General features: G+C 45.3%; 1 protein-coding gene across 1 annotated transcript in view; it reads right to left on the reverse strand.

Moving 5' to 3' along the window:
• ENG (endoglin) overlaps positions 1-21,931 on the reverse strand; it is a 39,188-nt gene that overhangs the window by 2,384 nt on the left and 14,873 nt on the right. Inside the window, exons 3-14 of the mRNA XM_072632519.1 lie at positions 13,295-13,435; positions 8,287-8,449; positions 6,914-7,076; positions 6,457-6,595; positions 5,768-5,945; positions 5,310-5,452; positions 4,490-4,630; positions 4,112-4,150; positions 3,526-3,642; positions 3,093-3,341; positions 2,006-2,063; positions 233-328 (exon numbers count right to left, since the gene is read on the reverse strand). Of these exons, the coding sequence (XP_072488620.1) occupies positions 233-328; positions 2,006-2,063; positions 3,093-3,341; positions 3,526-3,642; positions 4,112-4,150; positions 4,490-4,630; positions 5,310-5,452; positions 5,768-5,945; positions 6,457-6,595; positions 6,914-7,076; positions 8,287-8,449; positions 13,295-13,435 (1,627 nt within the window). The remainder of the gene's footprint in view (positions 1-232; positions 329-2,005; positions 2,064-3,092; positions 3,342-3,525; positions 3,643-4,111; positions 4,151-4,489; positions 4,631-5,309; positions 5,453-5,767; positions 5,946-6,456; positions 6,596-6,913; positions 7,077-8,286; positions 8,450-13,294; positions 13,436-21,931) is intronic.

Here is a 21,931-nt window from a genome sequence, read left to right on the forward strand (position 1 = left end):
GACCTCCCCCTCCCATCCTAATAACCCCTGGACTGGTTTCCATGAGAGAGAGATAACTGATCCGCTACCCTCCCTTAGGGTGCTCTCTGATTAGCCAGAAAGAGGAGAAAACTTGAACATTAGCATTCCTAGCTCAGCTTGGGGCCCAAATGTGCAGTCTGTAGGCCTAGGGCTCACCCATCTCTTTTGGGAAGGGGAGGGGATGCTAGCCAAGAGGGAGGAGGGTACTCACGGGTATGGGAGTAGATGTACCAGAGGGCAGCAGTGAGCAGGGCTCCAATGATGAAGGCTCCAAATGTGATTCCCAGGACGGCAGGCATGCGCAGGCCTTGGGATAGCAGGACAGGAGAAGTGGCAGGTCAAAAGAAGGTTCCATGCCATTCCACAGAGCCTCCAACCTCACATTACCCCTTCAGGATCTTCTGAATCCCAATCAAAGCCTTGGGCAGGTCAGATCCAACCCCGTTGTCCAGAGTGGTGACCATCAGTATCCCAGTCTGGCTATTGTCTAGATGGGGTCAGCCTGTCTTAACTTTCTTGCCCTAATATTTTTTCACTGATGGTGTCTCAATCTATTGGGTTTTGAGTGGCTGAGAATGATCAATAACAGGTCCCCAAAGATTCTTCAGTGTCACCCTCTTGCGTCTGATCCTCTAAACAACCCAGGCCTTTTGTGTGCCTGCTTTATAGCCAGATATTCACAGGCCTTGTTTCCTTCAAGAAACAATGATCCCTGAGGGTTTTTCATGTCAGTGATAATTTTTTTTTTTTGGCATTATATTCTAGCTCTGGGCCCCCTATCCTTTTCCAGAAGGAGAATCTATTTCCTCAGTCCTGACATCATGAGCAGTGGGAAGTTGGGGTGTGTGTGATATACCCCAGGCTAACCATAAGGGGTTGATGGTAGGACAGCAGCCTCCACGAAGTCAGATTTTGTGGTCAAGGCTTACCTGGGTCCACCTAATGTCGTGATCAGCTGTCCTTGGGCTATGCTCAGTCCCTATGGTGGAAATTGTCCCTCCCTGACTAAATTTGCAGAATAGTCACCCAAGGTTTAACCATGTTTTGTGGCACTTCTGGTTTCCCTCTATTTCTCTTAAAACTGGGAACCAACCCTTCTCCCCAACAATGCTTGGGGAGCTCTCTAAAAGGTGTGACCAAGTCTCCTAGCTCCTTTGAAGAAGCCAAGGCCCTAAGACAGCACAGGCCTCTCCTCTCTTTCCTGGACACCTGGGTCCTTTCTAGGGAATGTTGGCTCTGACCTTCCAGGGGAGGGGAAGAGGGAGGGGGAAGGATCAGCACTGACCCCAGGGTCAGCGACTCTTCCTGCTCACTGGGGACAGGGGTCTTTAGGGAGGTAAGCAAACAGAGGCCGGAAGCCATGGGGGAAGGAAGGGGGGAGAGTCATCCATTCTGGGGGCTACTAGAAAGGGGAGAGATGTGTCCCAGGCACGTTCCAGAGAGGAAGGAAGCCGAGCCACACTCCCCAGGGTAACAGCCACTGTCTGGGCCAAGGAGAGCTGCTTGCCAGTCCGATCGGTCCTTCCATCCCCTTCTACCCCACTCCCAGGAGAGTCGCCTGTACAGAACAGCTCAGAGGTGAAGCCAAAAGGCGAGGCTGGGCCATCTCAAGGGAAGAGGAATTTTCCCTGCTTAGCAACACTAACAAGCACAAACATGGTGCAAGATAGATGATCTGAGGTCGCCTCCACCCCTGACATTGTATGATTAGTTTTCTGGTCTTCTTTAATCTGATGGGCCTGGGGCACCTTGGCTCTGCTCCAGCTTCCCTTCTCAGGGCTTATCTTTGAGTTTCTCCTCCCTTCTGTCCTTTCATGAATCCCGCGGCTCCCAGACACAGTCCTTGGCCAATGTCGTCTTCCCCACATGCTGGCAGTCTGGATTTCCAGTTGAGGGAGCCCAGGTCTCAGCCTCAGAAACCCTCTACCCATCTCTGAACTTCTGGAGGGGTGGGGGATGGAGAAGAAGCCAAAGTTCTACTCACTTGTCGGTATGGGATTGCTGATGTTTAACTTCATAGAGGTCTTAAGGAGAATCTTGGTCTAGGGTATGGGAAGAAATAATACCATTTTGTATCTTGGCATCTTAGCCAGCCTTCTCGCTTCCCACCACACAGCTTAACTCTACCCCATTCTTCAAGTTTTGATTCGTTACCTGTCCGGGGCGCTCTGGTTCCTAGCAGCGTCCCCTAACTCCCAAACTCCAGACCACTTGCTGGACGTACCACAAAGCTCACCATTTCCACATCTAGCCTTGGGTTTACATTAGTGATCTTTGTGTGTATTCTATCTCTCCAACTAGGCTGCAGATTCCTTGAGGGAAGGGACCTACCGTGTCTTATATCTTATATACTTTCATGTCCCCTTGGCCTCTAGCGCTTAGCAGGTTTCTACAACTTTGAAACTTACAGCATTTATCGTATGATATTGTGAAATACAGCTGTCTGTGTCAATGTTTGACAGTAACTCTTCAGATAAATAAGACAGCTAGCCCTTTATGTAACATTTCTCATTTTCCTGAGTTCAAATCTAGCTTCAGACACTTCCTAGCTGTGTGACCCTGGGCAAGTCATTTAACTCTGCCTCAGTTCCTCATCTGTAAAATGAGCTGGAGAAAGAAATGCTACCACTATAGTATCTGCCAAAGAAAATTCCAAATGGGGTCATGAAGGGACAGACATGATTGAAACGATTGAACGGTAATTAGGTTTGCAATGCATGGTATGTGTTTTCTCTCATTTGATGCTCACAACAGCCCTGTGGGGTAAGGGTTATGATTGTTCCTATTTTACAGATGAAGAAAATGAGACTGAGAGCAGTTAAGAGACCTACTCAGAGTCACACAACTAGAAAACATAGGAAGGAGGATTTGAACTCAGGTCTTCCTGAAATCCAGCACCTTATCAAGTGTGCCACCACCTATCTCTAAACACTGTACACTGTTCATTGTATTGCTAGGTGCTGGTTACAGCCAGCTAGATAACAGCTACCACAAGATCTCTGTCCTTTCCACCTCCTAATATCTGTTTGCTGAACCAAATTTCCCAGAGGGCCCCAGAGCCTCCATCTTACCTCATACTTGCCCTCCAGGATCACTCCTACATCGCAGCTAAGTGTGGCGGCCATTGGTGTGGGCACCATATGACCTCGGAGAAGGAAGCTGAATCGGATCCTGTCGGAATTTGTTGTCAAGAGGCTCATCCGGGGACTCCTGACCACCTGGTCATGGATTAGTTCCACAGGGTCAGCCTCTGGTCCCAGGTCCAGGGAGCAGCTGTCCAGGTATGTAATAATTTCTTCAATTATTGGGGTCACTGTCACCTGTGGAAAGAGTGACTCAGAAGAGCAAGAAGGATGGAGCCTTTGGTCCAAGACTAGCCTTAGGGTGGGCAGGGCAATGACTGGATATGTGGAACTCTGGAATCTTCCCCTTTCATTTGGTCTCTTGAGTGAGTAGTATTCTTGAGGAATTGGGCAGTGGTGGTGGAGGGAGGAAGACTTGTACCTGCACATAGACCCGTTGGCCCAACTCAATGGTTCTGGAGGTTTGAAGGAATTTCTGGCTATTGTAAGCTTCCATGTGGACAGAGAAGGCACTGGTGTTAAGACACTCAACATTTATCTGTAAGGAACAGGGAGGCAGGCACATGGTTCTCAGTTACTCCAGGAAGGAGATCAGAGAGATCCCATGTGTGACAAAATCATTCAAGGTGATGGGCACATTAGTTGGGAGGGTGTTTTATGTCTTAGTTGGGGTTGTCCCACCCTAGGTCAAGGAATGTGATGGACTATTGTGTGGATGTACTATTCTACAAATATGGAAATATCCTGAGAAATGAAATGACCAGTGTTATATAAGTTAGAGACAAGGAACGCCCTCCCCTGCCACCTGCCCCAGAACACAGTTATATCAGATTCTGCTGACTCAGTATGTACTGGTGGGCAGGAGAGGTCAGTCATGTCCCACTCCCCTCCCCGCCCCCACTCTTGGCAATCAGTGAGGAAACTGAGGGTTAACTGAGGAATATGGATTAAAATACAAGACTCTAGTGAGGGAAGGAGAAGAGAAAGGAAAGAGAGTTCCTGCTCACCAGAAATGGAATAGAACTGGAGGTCAAGGTTACAGCCACCTAGGGGAACAGAAATCATGAACTAGAACATAGAATGTCAGAGCTGGCCAGGACCTTGAAGAGAGTCGAATTCAGTCCCTTCATTTTACAGAGGGAAAAACTGAGGGCTGATGAGGTAGGGCAAGTTAACTGCCCAACCATGGTCATAGAGTGAGCTAGTGGCAAGCCAGGAACAGTCACTCATCCAATCTAGGAATTCCAAAATGCAAGGGAATCCTTGAGGCTTGAAGTCCTCAAGAACTGGAACAGCCCAGAATTATCTGTCTCAAAAGGATGGCAGATCCATGGGATGGCTCTTGGATGGATGATTGGTTCCCTGAGGATCATGGCTCAACTCACCTCATTGTCTAAAATGACACCTTTCTTCACATTCATACCACATCCATAGAGGGTGCTGCTCAAGACCATCTGGTTATCTTTCTCTTGTGACTGGCAAGTGGGGTCTCGGAAGGATAAATGTTTGATCTGACACTTCAGGACCTGAGAAGGAGCAGGGCACTGTCAGGATAGGGAGACCCATCTTAATTTGCTAAATCATGAGACTGGAGAATGTTGAAACTGGAAGCCACCTTAGAGATCAGGTTGAATTCCCTCATTTTATAGAAAGGGAAATTGAGGCCCAGGATGTTGTTTTGTGAATATTCTTCATTCATTCCCCCATCAAACATTTTTGTGCAAAGCATTTTGATGGGGAGAGCATAAGTTTTGATAAACCACAAACATTTATCAAGTGCCTAGTATGTGCTAAGCACGAGGATCCAAAGACTTTCTACTTTCTACTGAGAGCTTTCATTCTACTGGGGAAGACAACACATACATGATAAGACATGGGATTTAGAGTATAGTTGAGGAATAAGACAAACACATAACTATAATATTTGATATTCAGCGATGAATATTACAGAGATTCAAAACGAATTGTTCTATATGGACTGAGGAAGAAGGTCATTCCTGGCAAGGTAAATCAAGGAAGATTTCATGGAAGAGACAGACATTTGAGTCAGATGTATTAGTGTCATCTTGCTAGAGGCTGATCCAAGCATTCCTGGATTCTGTTTGTTTCCTCTACGTCTCCAGACCAGCCTCAAACCCAAACTCTGCCTTCTGCACTCTTTGCAGGTGCTCCCCTACCCCCTACCCCCCAAATACCTGCCCATACCGTAATAAATTCCTTCTTTAACACCAGTGTCATGCTGTCTGGGGAGCACTGGGGCAAAAGCAGAGAAGTCAGCAGAGGCAAATAGCAGGTCATTATGGGTGGGGTTGTCAGCACTGGAGAAGGTGAAGTTTCTACCTTGGGAGCTGCAGGAAAAATAAGGAGATTAGGATGAGGAGCCCAACATTTCCAACTCCTTCCTACCCCAACTTCCACCTGGTTGCTCCACAAAGGGTATATTTATGGGATGTTGTGGTCAGAAGGGCCCTTAGAAACTTCATAATTTTACAGCCATGGAGGCTAAGACCCAAAGAGATTGGTTCCAAGTCATACAGTGGGTTAAGAACAGAATCAGGACTAAACCCAAGACCTTCTGATCAGTCCAGACTCCAAGGCTCTGGATCATGGCTGAGCTTTGGGGAAGGCTCTAGAGGTTCTCAGAAGGGATCAAGAAGTCTCACCACAACTTGGGGCCCACAGGGCAATGTGGCTGGCAGGTGGAATCTCCACATAGGAGGCGATGATGCTAGCATTGAACTTCTTTAGGGCTTCATAAAGTAGTCCCTGCATTGTGTCAGAGAGGATGGAGCCAGGGATGGTCTTGTTGGGAAAGATCTTGAAGGAGTATTCACCTGTGGTCTGAGGTAGGGAGAGAGAAATAGAGAAAGACAGAGAAGGGGTGATGGGGAAGAAGGAAAGCAGGAATTGAGAGAGAAAAGGGAGAAGAAAGGAGGAAGACAGAAAAAGAAGCAAAGATGAAGGGCAAGAAGATGGAAGAGAAAGAGATCAAAGGAAGGCAAATACAGAAGAGAAGAGCAAAGATAGAAATGGGACAGAAGAGAAAGGAGCACTGTACAGTGAAAACCACTTTCTTCCTTCTTACCCTTAGCCCCAAAGAGCTGGGGACCCTCCATTGCTTCTCTCCCAGAGCTCCTCATCCTAACTTATGCAAGCCCATCTTTCCACAGCCCTTCCGATTCTAACAGTCTTTAATTCAATGACCTTCCCAACAGTGGATAAACTATATGGGAAAAACTGAGAGTTGGTTAAAATAGTTGATCTTATTCACATGGGGTATCTAGGAGTTGGTTCCCCCCATCCCTAAGTGAGGGGAAGACAGAGGAAGGAGGGAGTAGGAACCTGGACTCACCCCGATCTGCACATTGTGGTTGCTATCAATCAGCCAATTGACATTGGGAGGTCCCTGCAGGATCAGCACAGTATCCAATGTGGGAACCATATTCCCCAAAGGGCAGCTCAAGTCCATCTTCACCTCGACTGTCTGAGGGCTATAAGAACCCCCACCCCAATACCCACATAATTAGGCGTAAGGAGGAGAATTTGTCCTGCCATTGGGAGTTAAGCAATGGGACCATTCTATGGAGACCGGTGACAGAAATCATATGTGAGCAAGTTGGAAAAGCAGCAACCCAAGGGGATGGGAGCAGACTGTGACAAGCTGATAAAAGAGGAGTATAGTCACTGGCAAATGGATGGGACCTAGGTGTAACAAATGCTGACCATAGACAAATAACAAGAACTCCAGGGAGACAAAAGGGGTAGTTGCAACCCTGACCAGACTGGGACCCCTGAGTCAGCTACATTACCTGCTTGAGGAACCCTGTGTGACCTTCAGAATGTGAGCCACTTTCTTGCCCGGCACGTTGCTGAAGCGACAGCTTCTGACACCTGGTGCAATGGCCTTCCATGTTAGGTGGTTCCTCATGTTGAAGTTAGACTCTGGGATACATGGGAATTCAGATGCTGAGGCTGAGGAGTTGATAGAGAGAATAGGGTTGAGAGGTCATCGAACCAGCCATGCTTAGCTGCCTTTGTTGTACTCACAGTGGGCTCAGGACCTCCCAAAGGAAGACAGATCTTCTGGCCCAGCTCAGCTACCAGTATTAGGGAAACTCAGAACCTCAAGAAAGGTGGGAAGGTCATTTAGTGAAAGTCTTGCCCTCCAGACAATAGTGTCAAGGGTTTTTGACTAGGACTCTGAAGACCTGGGTTCTAGTCACAGCCCTACTACTAACTTGCTGTGTAACCTTGAGCAAATCATTTAGTATCTTCACCTGCAAGATGAGGGTTTATTCTAAAATATTTATAAAGGTTTTGCAATTTCTATGCATTGCATTGGGGAGGCTGCTGGAGTGGAGGGACCTGGCCTACTGGGAACCTAGAGAGTATTGACATCATGAACCTCTCCTGACATGGATACTGGACCAGGAATCAGAAGCGTTGGATTCAGACTCTGGCCCTGATGCTTCCTCTGTCCCTTCTGCTTATGGGACAAAGAGACCTACTTCAATCAATTTAGAATACGTCAGTAAAAAAAAAAAAAAAAAAAAAGGTTTATTCCATACATTGAGTTACAAGTCTGGGCCAGGAGCAGCAACACTTGTCACATACAGAAGTGTGTCTCTGTGGGTCAAGTAGGCTTCTGACGATGAACAATTTCCTACAAGTACTTGCACAAAACACACTTGGTCATACTGGTTCACAATGGGACAACCATTGGCCTTGGAGACGGTTTGTCGGATTTTCAAGGCAGTGGCTACAAAGACACTCTGATCTGCCAGCCTGATATTGTCTTCAAGGGTCTGAGATAGGGCAAACTCTATCTTCTGAGCATGAAAAGTGGGATGAAGGAAGGTATAACATGAAGGTTAGATGTGACTGTTTAACATATTTGAAAGAAATGGAAGTTACTCTAAAATGGTATTATTCATGTCAAGAAAAAGAGAAATGGAGTGTCTCCCTCTGCCATCATACTGTGGGCTAATTCTCAGCAAGTTGCTTCACCATTTTTCCCTCATCCTTGAAAAAAAATGGGGAAGGGATAGTGTTGAAGAAGACAATTTCGAAAGTCTTTTTTCAGCTTTTGCAGTGGGTGTAAGCACTGCTACAAGGAAATGGGGTGGCAATTGGGAAAGAGAAGATTGTGCCTCAAGGAGGCCCCTCCCTTGAGGAAGCTGACCTTGACCCACGTGGAGGACGATGCTCTGAGGGTCATCTATCTCTGCATACGAGGTAATGTCCCCATGTGTTTTCTGGGCCCAGTTGAGTAGCTCTTCCATTTTGAAGAAGTCTGGTAAGAGACTGTAGTTATTTGCTTCTTTGAAGAAGACCTTTGTAGGATCCTAAGGAGATGAAGGAAATTCTCAGAAAATTGCTCTTCTGAGCAGAGATATCCTGTGGAAATGCTGTCAATACTTAGAAAAGGAGAGCCACACCTAGGGTAGGGTGAGTAGAGTTTGATCCAGGGCATAAAAATTTAGAGGGTACTGATAGCATTTGTGCCCTTTCAGGAAGGTAGAAACAGCTGAAATTAGCAGCTAGCTAGCAAGAATGATTAATAAAAATTGGAAGCTACCAGACAGGTTTCTTCTCCAGGAGCTGCCACGCTGTGGTCTTCATGTCAGCTCTTCCACTTGGGATTAGTTTTTCTATGTGTCAGGGTCTGTGGTTCACCCTCAGTTCAATGTGTCCTAATGTAGCAGGAGCTGTATTGGAGCACTTCCCATGGAGCTAGGGCATTTTTTGGCTCTTATGGGGAGGGACATAGGCCTTGGTCCCTTGCGGGACATCCTCCTACATTTAGAAAGTTGCAGGTGCTTTTCTATCCTGCTTTCCTGGGCATGTTTTGTGAATTTTACCCTGGGGCAGGGAAACAGCTTTACTGTTTCCAGTTCTGCTGAGGGGACCAGACAAAGTAGTAGGGGTGTTCTGAAGCCAGCTTGAACCAGAGAGTCAATTGTTAAATTTTCAGTGTGAGTATTGACACCTGGGAGATCAGAAAAAGCTACAAATCAGAGCTTGGTTTATTGTTTTGTTCATTATCCAGACCTAAGAAAATGATGGAGAAAATATTAATATTGCAGATCAAACTTAAAAGTGTGTCTTCATAGGGAAAGTCAATTGTCAAACATTGACTAGCACATCCCTGGACAAGGGTTCTTCAGCTGGAGCTAAAAAATCAAATTTGTGATCTATATACAACCAGTCCATAACATCCCTTCACCAAGGGATGCCCCTGTCCTTCTTTTCCACTCCACTTCCTAAACTGCTCCCTGGGGACTTTCTTCCCTACACTCTGAGTGTTCATTTTAACCTGACCTCATATGTAAGTTATGGGATGGAATTTACATTGTAGTCTCCCTTAGGGAAGGCCCTGAGTCTTGAGTCCTCTCTGAAGGGCCCTGTTGCTCTCCAAGAAATGTCTTTGATGAATCTCTCCATCCCTATTCTCCTCCCCCAACTCCTAGGGGCTAGGGCCCAGGACAAGAGGTCAGGGGGAGAGATTAGCAGGAGGGCTGAGGGGGAGAGGCTATTTCAATCCTTTGACCCCCATTTCCAGAGCACCTACTGTTTGCCCATTCGGAGAGCCAGAGAAAGCCAAGTTCTTGCCTGTGGAGAACTTCCTGTCTACTTGGAGAGCTAAGAAAAGATCCCTAGCAGCCAGCAGTGGCCCAAATGCTCTCTAAGCAGTATGGACAGAAGTATAGCAAGAGCTCAGAGGGAGCAGTGGCCTCTCATGGAGGGGCCTGTCTTTTTTTTTTTTTTTTGCATTTGAAGATTTTATTCTCTGTGATATAAACACCAATGTGCACAGAGTTGACACAATATTTTTACTTTACAAAAAAAAAAAGAATGAATGGAAATATTTTCAAATCCTTCGAGGTTTTTTTTAAAAAGTCATAAATGAAATTGGCAATTGTATATGTGTCCATTCGCCATCTCTGAATACTACTACGTGAGCATACTGGCTGAAGGCCATGTGCCAACATAAAGAGATTAATATAAATTATTTACCAACATCATTCTTAGAAGTTTTGAGGGGCCTGCCTTCTTAAACAGGATGAAGGAGATTTAGAAAAGGAAGAATTAATTTCACCTGAGAAGGGACAGCTGCGGAGCAACTAGGTCAGTCTTCAGGGCCTTTAACCCTCCACTGAGGAATGAGCAAGAGGAAATGAAGGGGACCAAACACCAGACTGATGAGTTATTCTTTAAAAATGAGGACAGAGTGACAACCGTCTGGTCTGAGGTGGTTTGGAAGAAGTTGGATTGGATGACGTCTGGAGGCTCCGTCTAGTCATAGGGCCATGGCTAGATTCCCCCATCTCCCAACTGGACCTGCTTCCATTTATTTCTGCCCTCCCTCATCCTTGACCAATTCCCCTAGCTTTTTTCCCACGGACCCTAGGGGTCTTAGCATTTTCTGAATTTTAGAAGAGGGGCAGGGAGTTCCCATACTCAAGTCCTCTGGCCCACAAAGAGATAGGCAAGCCCCCTTGCAGTGTATCCATCCTTTTTGAAGGTTAACTTTGGGGTTTCTCCTGAACTCTCACCCTTACAGCCCCCACATGTATTAGACTGGATCAAGGCCAAGGGTAGAGGGGAAGCTCAGGAGGACTTCTCGTGGGGAGACCCCAGTTGTGTGGTCCTGCCCTTTTTCAGTTCTGGACAACTGAAGAAGTTGTGCTCAGAGGTGATACCCAGGGCCTTGGGTACCCGGATTACATCAGATAGCAGTCACTGCTCCTGCCATTGTCTATCTGTCCAGGGTATTATTAGCCACTGAGGGGAAGGCATTTGGCTGCTTCCCCTCCCCTGGGCACTAGGCCCTATAGCCCCAGCTGGAGCCAGTCAGCTATCACCTTCCTGCCCTGGACTTCAGGCCCCTTCTCATGTCCTCTGCGTCATGCTCGGGTCCCTGCTGGCTCAGGGCTCAGATCACTCACCAGGACAGGGGCAGGCTGCCAGCAGGCAAGGAAATTGCCCAGGGAGGACTAAAGGGAGGGAGTACCTAGCTCCACATGTCCCAAGATGCTCTGGCAAAAAGTACCTAGTTAAGAGCCCTGGGGGCTAGGCCTGGCTCTGCCTTGAACAAGCCCCTGTCCAGATTTGGGCATGATGGGGTCAAACTACATGATGACCGAGAACATTACCTTTCGGGTGAAAGATAATGGACTCTGATTTGCTATTTACTGTCTGATTCCTCCTCCTACTCCTGTCTTCTAATACTTTTCAATGTCTCTTACCCTCTCTCAGCATTTGTTTCTACTTTTCCATTTTTCCTATGGTTTTTCTGTTTTTTTCCCCTTTTCCCTTTCTAGCCCCCACCATCTTTCCCTGCTATTCTTTCTCTCTGTTTCTTTGTGTCTTTCTTCTTTCTCTACTTTCTCTCTATGTCTCTCTCCTCTTTCCCTCTCTCCTCTTCCTCTCTCTCTGCCTCTGTCTCTGTCTCTCTCTCCCTCTCTCTTCTCCCTCCCTCTCCCTTCTTCCTCCCCCTTCCTCTCCTTTACCCCTTCTATTTCTCTCCTTCCTTCCCTCCCTCCTCTTTTATGTTGTTTCTTCTGAGAACTACAGCTGCTAACGTCTGTTGTCAGAGGGGAGCAATCCTAGCTGTGGGAGAGAGGGAGTTTCGCTGAATCTGGAGGACAGAGATTGGGTTTCTGTCCAGTTCTTGCAGACTTTCTCTCAGCACTTGGCTTCAGAGTCTGAGCCAGCTCTTCCTCAGCTCGCCTGTTTATGTGCCTCCTGGGTGTGTATCTTGTGTCTTCTGAGTGTGCTTCCCATAGTCTACCCTATTAGATTAATTGGTCCCCAAGGGCAGCCTTGGTCTAGTGGAAAGAGCATTAGATTTGAAGTGAGTTGATTTTCAATCCTACCTCTGATGCTTATTAGCTAATATGACTAAGGACAAATTACTAAACTTCTCTGAGCCTCAGTTTCCTAAACTGTAGAATGGGTGTAACAACACCTGTAGTGCTTATCTCATAAGAGGGTTGTTATGAGGCTCAAATGAGATGTTTTATCAAGTGCTCTGTAAACCTTGCCATGTTACATAAATATTAGTTTTTATTAGAATATAAATTTCTTGAGAGCAGAAACTGGTTTTCTTTTCTTTTTTCCTGTCTTTGTATTCCCAGCATTTGGTATAGTGTCAGACATGTAGTAAGTGATTTCAGTAAACTTCTTGATTAATTGATTAGCCCAAGTCCAAGAATAGAATGTGCTGCCTTGTGAATGAACCCCCAGGGGAGGTGTTTAAGCAGATACTGAATGACCAGTCAGAGATGCTCCAGAAAGCATTCTTGTCCGGAGGGGGAGGGGGGGCTGGACTAAATGACTTTTAAGATCCTTTTCTAACACTGGCATCCTAAGATTATTTGAGTCTCTGATCTTATGACTTTCTCTCCTCTTTCCTCTCATCCTTCCTCTGCCCTCCCAGCCCACCCCCAAGGGCTAAGTCTGGAGATGGCGTTAGAGGATCTAACCAAGGATGAAATGAGAGTGTAAGGTTTGGAGAATCTCTAACTAAATTTACTTTGTGTGAAAAGGGACCATAGAAATCACTATTTGGAGAGACAATAATAATCTTTCCCATTTTTAACTTTTTCATGAACTCTCAGAAGCTTTGCTTAGAATTTCATAGAAACAACTCACTGGGACATTGAACATATCTTGTCCAGGGGTTCTTAGTTTGGGGTATGCAAATTTGTTTTTTTAAAGACTTGGATAAATATATTTCATTATAAATGGTTTCCTTTTTAATCTTACTTATTTTATCTGATGCATCTAAAAATATTACTCTGGAGAGTGCATAAGTTTCACCATACTGCCAAAGGGGTTCATGACACACACAAAAAAGATTAAGAACCCCCTAATCTAATCCAAGTGACAAGTGAGTAAACTGACTCTTGAGGAGTGTGCTTTGGTCAAGGCCACATGATTATATCCACTATAATCTCATTTGTTCTGGCTCTGTAAGGTAGGTCTGGCCAAGATTATGGTATTTTCTTTCCTGGGAGCAAAAAAAAAAAGTATGAAAAGATTTGGGATGGTAAAGGAGACCCAGGACATAGGGATATACCTTAGCCAAGGCTACAGTCAATAATATTTCCCCTTTGCATCTGTCCAAATGGGACATACCTGTCCCTCTTGCCAACCTTCCCATGGCTCTTGCCCAAAGCCCTTACCAAGAAAAGATTGACTGAGATTTCTGGGGGCTGCAGCAAAAGAGTAATGGAACCCTGGACTTGGAGGATAATGTGGACATCTCTGGGCTGAAGGACATTCTCCTTGCTGATCTGAATAGTCAGCTCCAATTCTGAGATACCCTGGGAAAAAGAGAAAGGTAGAGACAAAGAGACAAAGACAGCAGTCAGAGCTCTTGTGGCAACCAAATAGCTGTTCTGAGGGTACGGTGAGAGTTTTTCCCTCTGATTTGTAGGGACGGATTCCCAACGCCTTCCCTCCCTATGTCTGGAGCTGCATTAGCTTAACAGTTTAGAGGAGGCAGAGTAGTGGAGACCACGTTGGATTTAGAGTCAGAAAAACTGGCTTTGCCACTCATTTCCTGTGTGACCATATGTCAAATGGCAGGACTGGGGCAGGGAGCTCTGGGTAGACAGGCAGGGGATGCTGAGCACAGAATGCTGCGTAGAACATCAGATGTGGGCGCTGCATGGGATGTTTTTGCTGAATTCTTTTTCTTTTGCACAAAGGAATTTTCAGTCTGAATGGAGGTACTGAAATGGCTGTGATATGAAGACAGAAGGTGTCAATAAAATGCATTTAAAGATAAATTGAGGAGGATTAGACTAGGTGATTTCTAAATTCCCTTCCAAATCCTAGGACCCAATGATGGAGAATAAGGTAGCCCATTTAATTTGGTCCTAAAAAAGATGTGTATATATATATATATAATATATATATTTGCATCACAATGTACATATAAACATATAATATGCCTACATGTGCACACATACCAACCAACATATATACACCAGTACACACACAACATACATACATGCACACACCAACATACACATACATGCATGTACACACATATACTTGTGTGCATGCATACACACATTGTATAGCTTTGATCTGAAGCCTATTTCTGAGGTATACATGTGTGTATACATATATATCTGCACATACACGCATGCGTTGTGTGTACATGCATACATATAGATTCCTTGAGGTCAGGGGCTTTTTTTTGCTTTGCTTCTACTACATCAAAGAATAGAGCCTTGGATACAGTAGGAGCTTAAGAAATGCTTGTTGAATGAATAAATGAACATCTACGGAACCAGCCCATAATCCCCCTGTCACGTGGAGACAAAGGGAGAAGTCTTCTACACCCTCCTCAGACTTTCTGGGGCTATTTTGAGTATTCATTACAACCAGATCTCGCTTCAATAAATATGTAAAATAACGTGGAGTGTTTGGGTTAGGAAGATGCAATGATTTCCTGCACAACCTAGGTATCCGTGAGCCCTACTCTGTCCATCAGAGGATCAATTCTCAGGTCTCAGGTCACTCCACTGGCAAAGATCTGAGCATGGGCTGAGGGAATCTCTGAAGCTTTAATACCCAGTGTAGCTGTAATACCCAGTGGGGGTGAGGGGAGACTGGAACATAAAAATGCATTTGCCAATTCCATGCAATTTTGTTGTTGCTTGCTTATTTCAGCTGTGTCCGATTCTTTGTGACCCCATTGGGGGTTTTTTTGGCAAAGATCCTGGAGTGGTTTGCCGTTTCCTTCTCCAGCTCATCTCATATATGAGGAAATGGAAGCAAACAGAGTTAAGGGACTTACCAGGGTCACACAACTAACAAGTGTCTAAGGCCAGATTTGCACTCAGGAAGATGAGCCTTCCTAACTCCAGGCCCAGCGTTCTATTCATTGGGTCACTTAGCTGTCAAATAGGAGATTAAACACAACTAGGTTTGGAGCCAGGAACATCTGAGTTCAAGTCTTGACTTTTGCATTTATTAAACTATATGTCCTTGGTCACTTAACTGCCCTGAGCCTCATTTACCTGGCTTGTAAAATGGAGGTAATCACAAAATCCCTACATGATGAAAGGCAGCTGTGATACAGTAGAGAACTGGCCTTGGTGGGAAGGCACAGATTTGATCCCCCTCCACTCCCTGCTATGTACTATCCGTGTGATGTTGGACAGGCCACTAAAGCTATCAGTGCTCTAGGCAACTCTTCACAAAAACCAAATGTTTTTAGCATTCATGGTTTTGAATTTTGAGTTCCAAATTCTCTCCCTCTGTGTAGCCCCTCCCCCCATGAAGAGGGCAAACAATATTATGTTAATTAGACATGTGAAATCATGCAAAATATATTCCCACATGAGCAATGCTGCAAAACAAAACAAGAAAAATGAAGAAAGTGAAAACAGTTACGCTCCAGTTGCATGGAGTTCAGTTCTCTCTCTGGAGGTGGATAACATTTTTCATTGTGAGTCCTTTGAAATTGTCATGACTCATTGCATTGACCAGAGTAGCTAAGTCGTTCACAGTTTATCATTATACAATGTTGCTTTTACTGTGTACAATGTTCTCCTGGTTCTGCTCACCTCATTTTGTATCAGTTCATGTAAGTCCAGGTTTTTCTGAAACCATCCCTATGGGCAACTAAGGTGCAGTTAAATGGATGCAGTGGATAAGATGGGCCTGGAGTCAGGAAGACCTGAGTTCAGATGTGACCTCAGACACTTACTAGCTGTGCGACCCTGGGCAAGTCGCTTAACCCTGTTTGCCTCAGTTTCTTCATCTGTAAAATGAGCTGGAGAAGGAAATGGCAAACCACTCCAGTGCCTTTGCCAAGAAAACCCCAAATGGAGTCACAAAGAATTGGACATGACTGATCAACTAAACAGCAACAGAGGAGGTGCCAACCTGCACCGGTAGAGGGAACTTCCATATCCTCAAAATCCCTATACACAGAAATCATAGCTCCAGTTCAGTGGTGTGCTGTTTAACAACTGACTCCCCAAGGGCGAGAAAGTATACAAAGGACACCTTTAGCAGGTTAACATTTTTCATCACTTTCTTAAGTCTAAACAAATCAAAATGATCAACAACAAATCAATAAATCAAGCCCTGATTTTTAGTATTGGAAGACTTTTGAGGCATACATACTCACACTGAAAATTTAACAACCGGCTTTCCAGCTCCAGCATACCCCTGGTCCAGTTCCTATCTCACACTTACATTGGGTTGCCAAGATTAAAGTGCCATTTTGCATAGCGAACTAATATTGAAGCCGATCAGCAGATCTATATTTAGAACTTTCTGTACATCTGGCTCCGTGTCAGGCACTATGGGGTATATGCTGAAGTCTATAGCATGTGGCCTGCCCACACAGATATTTCAGTTTTCTAAGAGAGACAAAAACGAGGACTTTTATGGCACCATGAGAGGAATTAGAATTAAGGGCAGGAAAGATTCAGAACTGGGGCACTGAGCACAGAGCTGAGTGCCATACCTTGGGAAGGACATTGCCAAGCTGGAGGCTGGTTCTCAGGAACAAAACAGGACGATGAGTGAACTCATAAATGTGCCAAAGAGGGATTGGAAATGAAGGAACTGGGGCTATTAAGTCTGGAGAACACTCCAGGAGGAGAAGATAGCTGTCTTCCATACTGGAAGGGCTATCAGTTTCGTTCTGATTGGCCCCAGAGTCCTGAATGAGGAGCAATGGATGAGAGTGTCAGAAAGGCAGAGTTCAGCTCAACACAAAATATCTCCAACTACCCAACAACAGAAAAGCCTACCTCCAAGAGCACCTACTTATAACTGGTGGTCTTGGAAGTGGAGGCTGGATGACACCACCTGGCAGGTATGTAGTAGAGGGTATTTCTCTGCAATGAGTGGGTTGTCAGACATTAGATCGACAAGCATTTATTAAGTGCTTTTTGTTGTTCATTTATGTCTGACTTGTCATAACCCCATGAGGTTTCCTTTGCAAAGATACTGGAGTGGCTTGCCATTTCCTTCTCTGGTGGATGTAGGTAAAGAGAAATTAAATGACTTGCACTAGTGAGTCTCTGAGGTCACATTTGAACTCAGGTCTTTCTGACTCCAGGCCCAGCTCTCTATCCACTGAGTCACCTAGTTGCCAGATTCTGTGCTAAACACAAGGGATACAAAGAAAGGAAAAAAAATAGTTGCTGTCAGGTCTAATGAAGGAGAAAAAATGTGGATAACTATGTACATATACAATATATACATTTAGTTAGTCAGTAAGTATCTATTAAGTGCCTGCTTACTGGGTGCCAGGTACCGTGCTAAGCACTGAGCATACAAAAAAGGGCAAAAGACAGTCCCTGTTCTCAAGGAAGATGACCTCAGAGGAAAGTTAGTGAAGTTTCAGTAAGGAGGATCAAAGGATGGAGGTAACATTTGATCTGAGTTTTGAGGGAAACCACGGAAGCTAAGAGGCAGAGATAAAGGGACAAAGTGTTATAGAAATGGAATGGAGGAGAGGGATAACCAGTACAAATGCATGGAGGTGGGAGATGAGGTATTGTGTGTGTGAGGAACAGAAAGAAGGCCATTATAGCTAGATGATAAGAGTGCATGGAGTGGGGTAGAGTGTAAGAAGATTGAAAAAGTGGGAAGAGGTCAGGTTGTGAAGGGTTTTAAATTAAAAAAACAAACCAGGATTTTATGTTTTATCTTAGAGGTAATAGGGAGACATTGAAGTTTATTGAGTGGGGTGGAGGAGGAAAGAGAGGTTGGTGTGTTATTTATTTAAACCTATACTTTAGGAAAATCACTTTGTTAGCTGAAGAGAAGATGGATTGGCATAGGGAGAAACTTGAGGCAGGGAGACAGGTGAGAGGTGATGAGAATCTTACCAGGGTGGTAACAGGCTAGGGGGTGGAGAGAAGGTATGTAGATGAGGGAGGGTTTGTTTAACTGAACTCCGAGGTCCTTTCTGACTTGTAGAGGCTATGATTCCATGATCATTATGACCTAGAGCAGGGAGGAAAGGCTTCTTAGGAAGGGAAGACAGAGCAGGTGGAGAGAAAGAGGGAAAGGATTTCAGCAAGCGTAGAAGAGATAGGGAAAGCAATGCCAGGGGGATATGCATACCCAAGATGGAAGACTGGGGCAACCCTGACTGCATTAGACCTGGCTGCATCAGGCCTGTCCACTGTCCGGGGGGGTCACTGAGCCTGCCAGGGCGGGAGGAGGAAGAGCAGCACAGGGCCCTCAAGGCACTGGGGCGGGCTCTGGACATCTGGACTCAGTGGGGGGCCCATCCACTCCCTCTGGAAGTGTGAGAGCAACCAAGATGAACTCGGTTGTAGCAAGTTCATAATTTGGCACCAACAACATTTGGGGAAATGTGGTCTTTCCGCCCCAGGGCTGAACACTCTGCTGACAGTGCAGGGGCCAGGACAATCAGGTCACTCCTTCCTCTCATTCTGTCATGGACAGATCTATGGAGATTTTTAGAAAAAGTCACCTGGGAAAATCCCTAAGAGTCAATAGCAGAATGTTGATCTTACTGCGCATAGGATCCTAGAATGTTAAGAACTGGAAAGGACCAGTTCCCCATTTTACAGAGAGGGAAACTGAGGCTCACAATAAGAGAATAAGACTTGAAAACACAATGGTAAAGCAGGACTATTTGCAGATAAATCATTTCATAGGATGCATAGAGCATCTCCAGAGCAAAGGAGACACATTTTTTCCAGTACTGGATTGACGTTCGTACAGGCATAAGCACTCTCATGGAGGCAGCTTGGCACAGGGAATAGAGAGCTAGACTTGGAGTCAGGAAGACCTGGGCACAAATCTTGCCTTTGACATTTGCTATCTGTGTGATCCTGGGCAAGTCACTTAACCTCTCCCTGTCTCAAACAACTCCTGAAGAATATGAGAACATCTATGGTTTCTTCTGGGCAGCTAAGGGGCACAGTGGATAGAGTGCCAGGCTTGGAGTCAGGAAGACCTGAGTTCAAATCTGGTCTCAGGCACTTCCTAGCTGTGTGACCCTGGGCAAGTCACTTAACCCAGTTCCCTCTTCTGTAAAATGAACTGGAGAAGGAAATGGCAAAGTGCTCCAGTATCTTTGCCAAGAAAATCCCAAATGGAGCCATGAAGAGTGAAACATTACTGAAACAGAGGCCAGTGAGGTTGGTTCTGTGTGCTGGGTTTCTTGAGCCTAGCCCTGATAGATGCTTGGCAGCAAAAAGTCTCCCTCCTCAATCCCTACCCTCCCCCCGCCATGATCCCAGTAAGGCTCATGTGACTTCCAGAAGGGAAAATGAGAGCCCCTGACCAGGACTGCAGGCCCCTGCCTGACCCCAGGGTTCCCTCCCTCCCTCCTCCTCCCCCACCCCCGGGCCATGTGGGGCCTCCGTTTCTATTTTTATTGCCTGTGTTTTCCAGAGACCATTGTTGATGGACCCAGCAACTGCGGGAAAGGGAATTTTGTCTCTCTGTCCCCTGCACACTGGGAGTCACTTATAGAAAGCAGCTTCCAGTAATTCTTCTAGGAGCGGAGCCATGTGGCTGGTCCTCCTCCCTCTCCCCTTCCAGGCCCCCTCCCGCCCAAGCCCAGACAGGAGCCGACTGTCTGTCAGCCCCAACCCAGACACCAACAAGCTGTTGCTCACCAAGCTCCAGGACTCTGATCCCCGTCTCATCTGACCATCCAGAGAAGTAACAGAATGCAGGGAAGAAACACATCGTATTCTAGCCCCTGCTCTGCCACAGACTCACTGTGAGACCTGGGGCAAGTCACTATCCCTCACTGGGCCTCAGTCTTCTCATCAGAAAAATGGGAACAACCATAAAAGCTCACATGCATGGGATGTTTTTAGGTTTTCCAAAGTGATTTACATAGGTAGTCTTATGAACTTTCCCCTTACACATTAAAAGTAATGATAACAATAATAGCTTGCAATTAAATAATGCTTAAAGGTTTGCAAAGTCTTCTACAAATATCCCCTCACTTTGTCCTCACAAGACCTCTGGGAGGTAGGTGCTAGCATTATCTTCATTTTATCAGAGAAAACTAAGACCAAGAGAGATTAAGAGACTTGACCTGCTAGTAAGTGTCTGAGGCTGAATTTGAATGCAGGTCTCCCAGACTCCAAGGCCAACGCTCTATGCACTGTCCGTACTGCCTCCTGCAGCCTGCTCTAGTAGAATATTTTGTTGTTCAGTCATTTTCACTCATGTTCAACTCCCCGTGACCCCACTTGGCATTCTCTTGTTTCATCGTGTCCGACTCTTTGCGACCCCATTCAGGGTTTTCTTGGCAAAGATACTGGAGTGGTTTGCCACTTCCTTCTCTAGCTCATGTTACAGATGAGGAAACTGAGGCAAACAGGGTGAAGTAACTTGTCCAGAGTCACACAACTAGTAAGTGTCTGAGGTCAGATATGAACAAAGGTCCTCCTGACTTCAGACCCAGCCCTCTATTCACTGTGTCACCTAGCTGCCCAACAGAATAATATGAATCCCCTCTAATAATCCCATTCCTTCAGACTGGGGTCATTGTGAGGATGAGGTCACATGTGGGAACATTGTCACTGTTCGTCCTTCATTCTGGAAGACAACCATGTCATCAGGAAGGTGATGTCTTGACTTTCAAGTGACTTAGACATAAGTAAGGCAGGGCTGTGCAAAGTCACATCTCACTCTGTCCTCTGGAGTCAAGATAAAGATCAGGACACTGGAGATGGCCCCGGATACTTCCCACAATGTAAGGGGATGTCGAAGTGGATAGAGCACTCTACCTGTCAGTAGGAAGACTGAGTTCAAATCCAGCCTTAGACACTTACTAGCTATGTGATCCTGGGCAAGTCACTTAACCTCTGCTTGCCTCAGTTTCCTCATCTATAAAATTAGGAAAATAATAGCACCTCACAGAACTGTTGTGAACAGAGGTGCCCAACACAGCCTCTTTAAGAATAAAATGAAATTGGGAAATATTTATGAAAACAAATAAAAATATAACAAAACAATCAAATCAATATAAGGCCCACAAGTATCTCTATGCATCAATTAGTGGTTACTGTTTCTATTTCAGTTTAATATCACTGGTAGTAAAGATTAAATGTGATAATATTTGTAAAAAATATTTCTCAAACCTTCATGTGCTATATATAACTGCTAACTTATTTTTAGCAATTATTTTATCACTATTATTGCTATTATACCAGCCGGCAGCTAGTCATAGTTAGGGAACTAACTTCTAAGCCTGGAAGACCTGGGTTCAGGTCCTGCCTCTAATAATTAATGGCTTTATTATTGGTGGAATTGTGAACCAACCATTCTGGAGAGCAATTTGGAACCATGCCCAAAGGGCTAGAAAACTACATACCCTTTGACACAGCAGTACCACTACTAGGTCTGTGTCCCAAAAAGATCAAAAACAGAAAGGAAAAGGACCTGTATGTATATAGATATTTATAGCAAATCTTTCTGTGGTGGCAAAGAATTGGAAACTGAGGGGATGCCTCTCAGCTGAATAAGCTATGGCATGTGATTATGGTGGAATGTACTACACAACAACAACTAGTATGTTGTACTATAAGACCATGATAGAAGGGATAAGTTCAGAAAAACCTGGGAAAACATATAAACTGATGCAAAATGAAGTGAGCAGAACCAGGAGAACATTGTACACAGTAACGGCAACATTGTAATGATAATCGACCCTGAAAGACTTAGCTGCTCTGATCTGTACTGACCCAACACAATTCTGAAGGACTTGTGAGGAAAAATGCTATCCATCTCCAGAGAGAAAACTGATGAAGTCTGAGTGCATTTCGAAACATGGTTTTTCC

Source organism: Notamacropus eugenii, chromosome 1, assembly GCF_028372415.1.
Source record: "Notamacropus eugenii isolate mMacEug1 chromosome 1, mMacEug1.pri_v2, whole genome shotgun sequence".
In the NCBI taxonomy this organism is placed as follows: Eukaryota; Metazoa; Chordata; class Mammalia; order Diprotodontia; family Macropodidae; genus Notamacropus; species Notamacropus eugenii.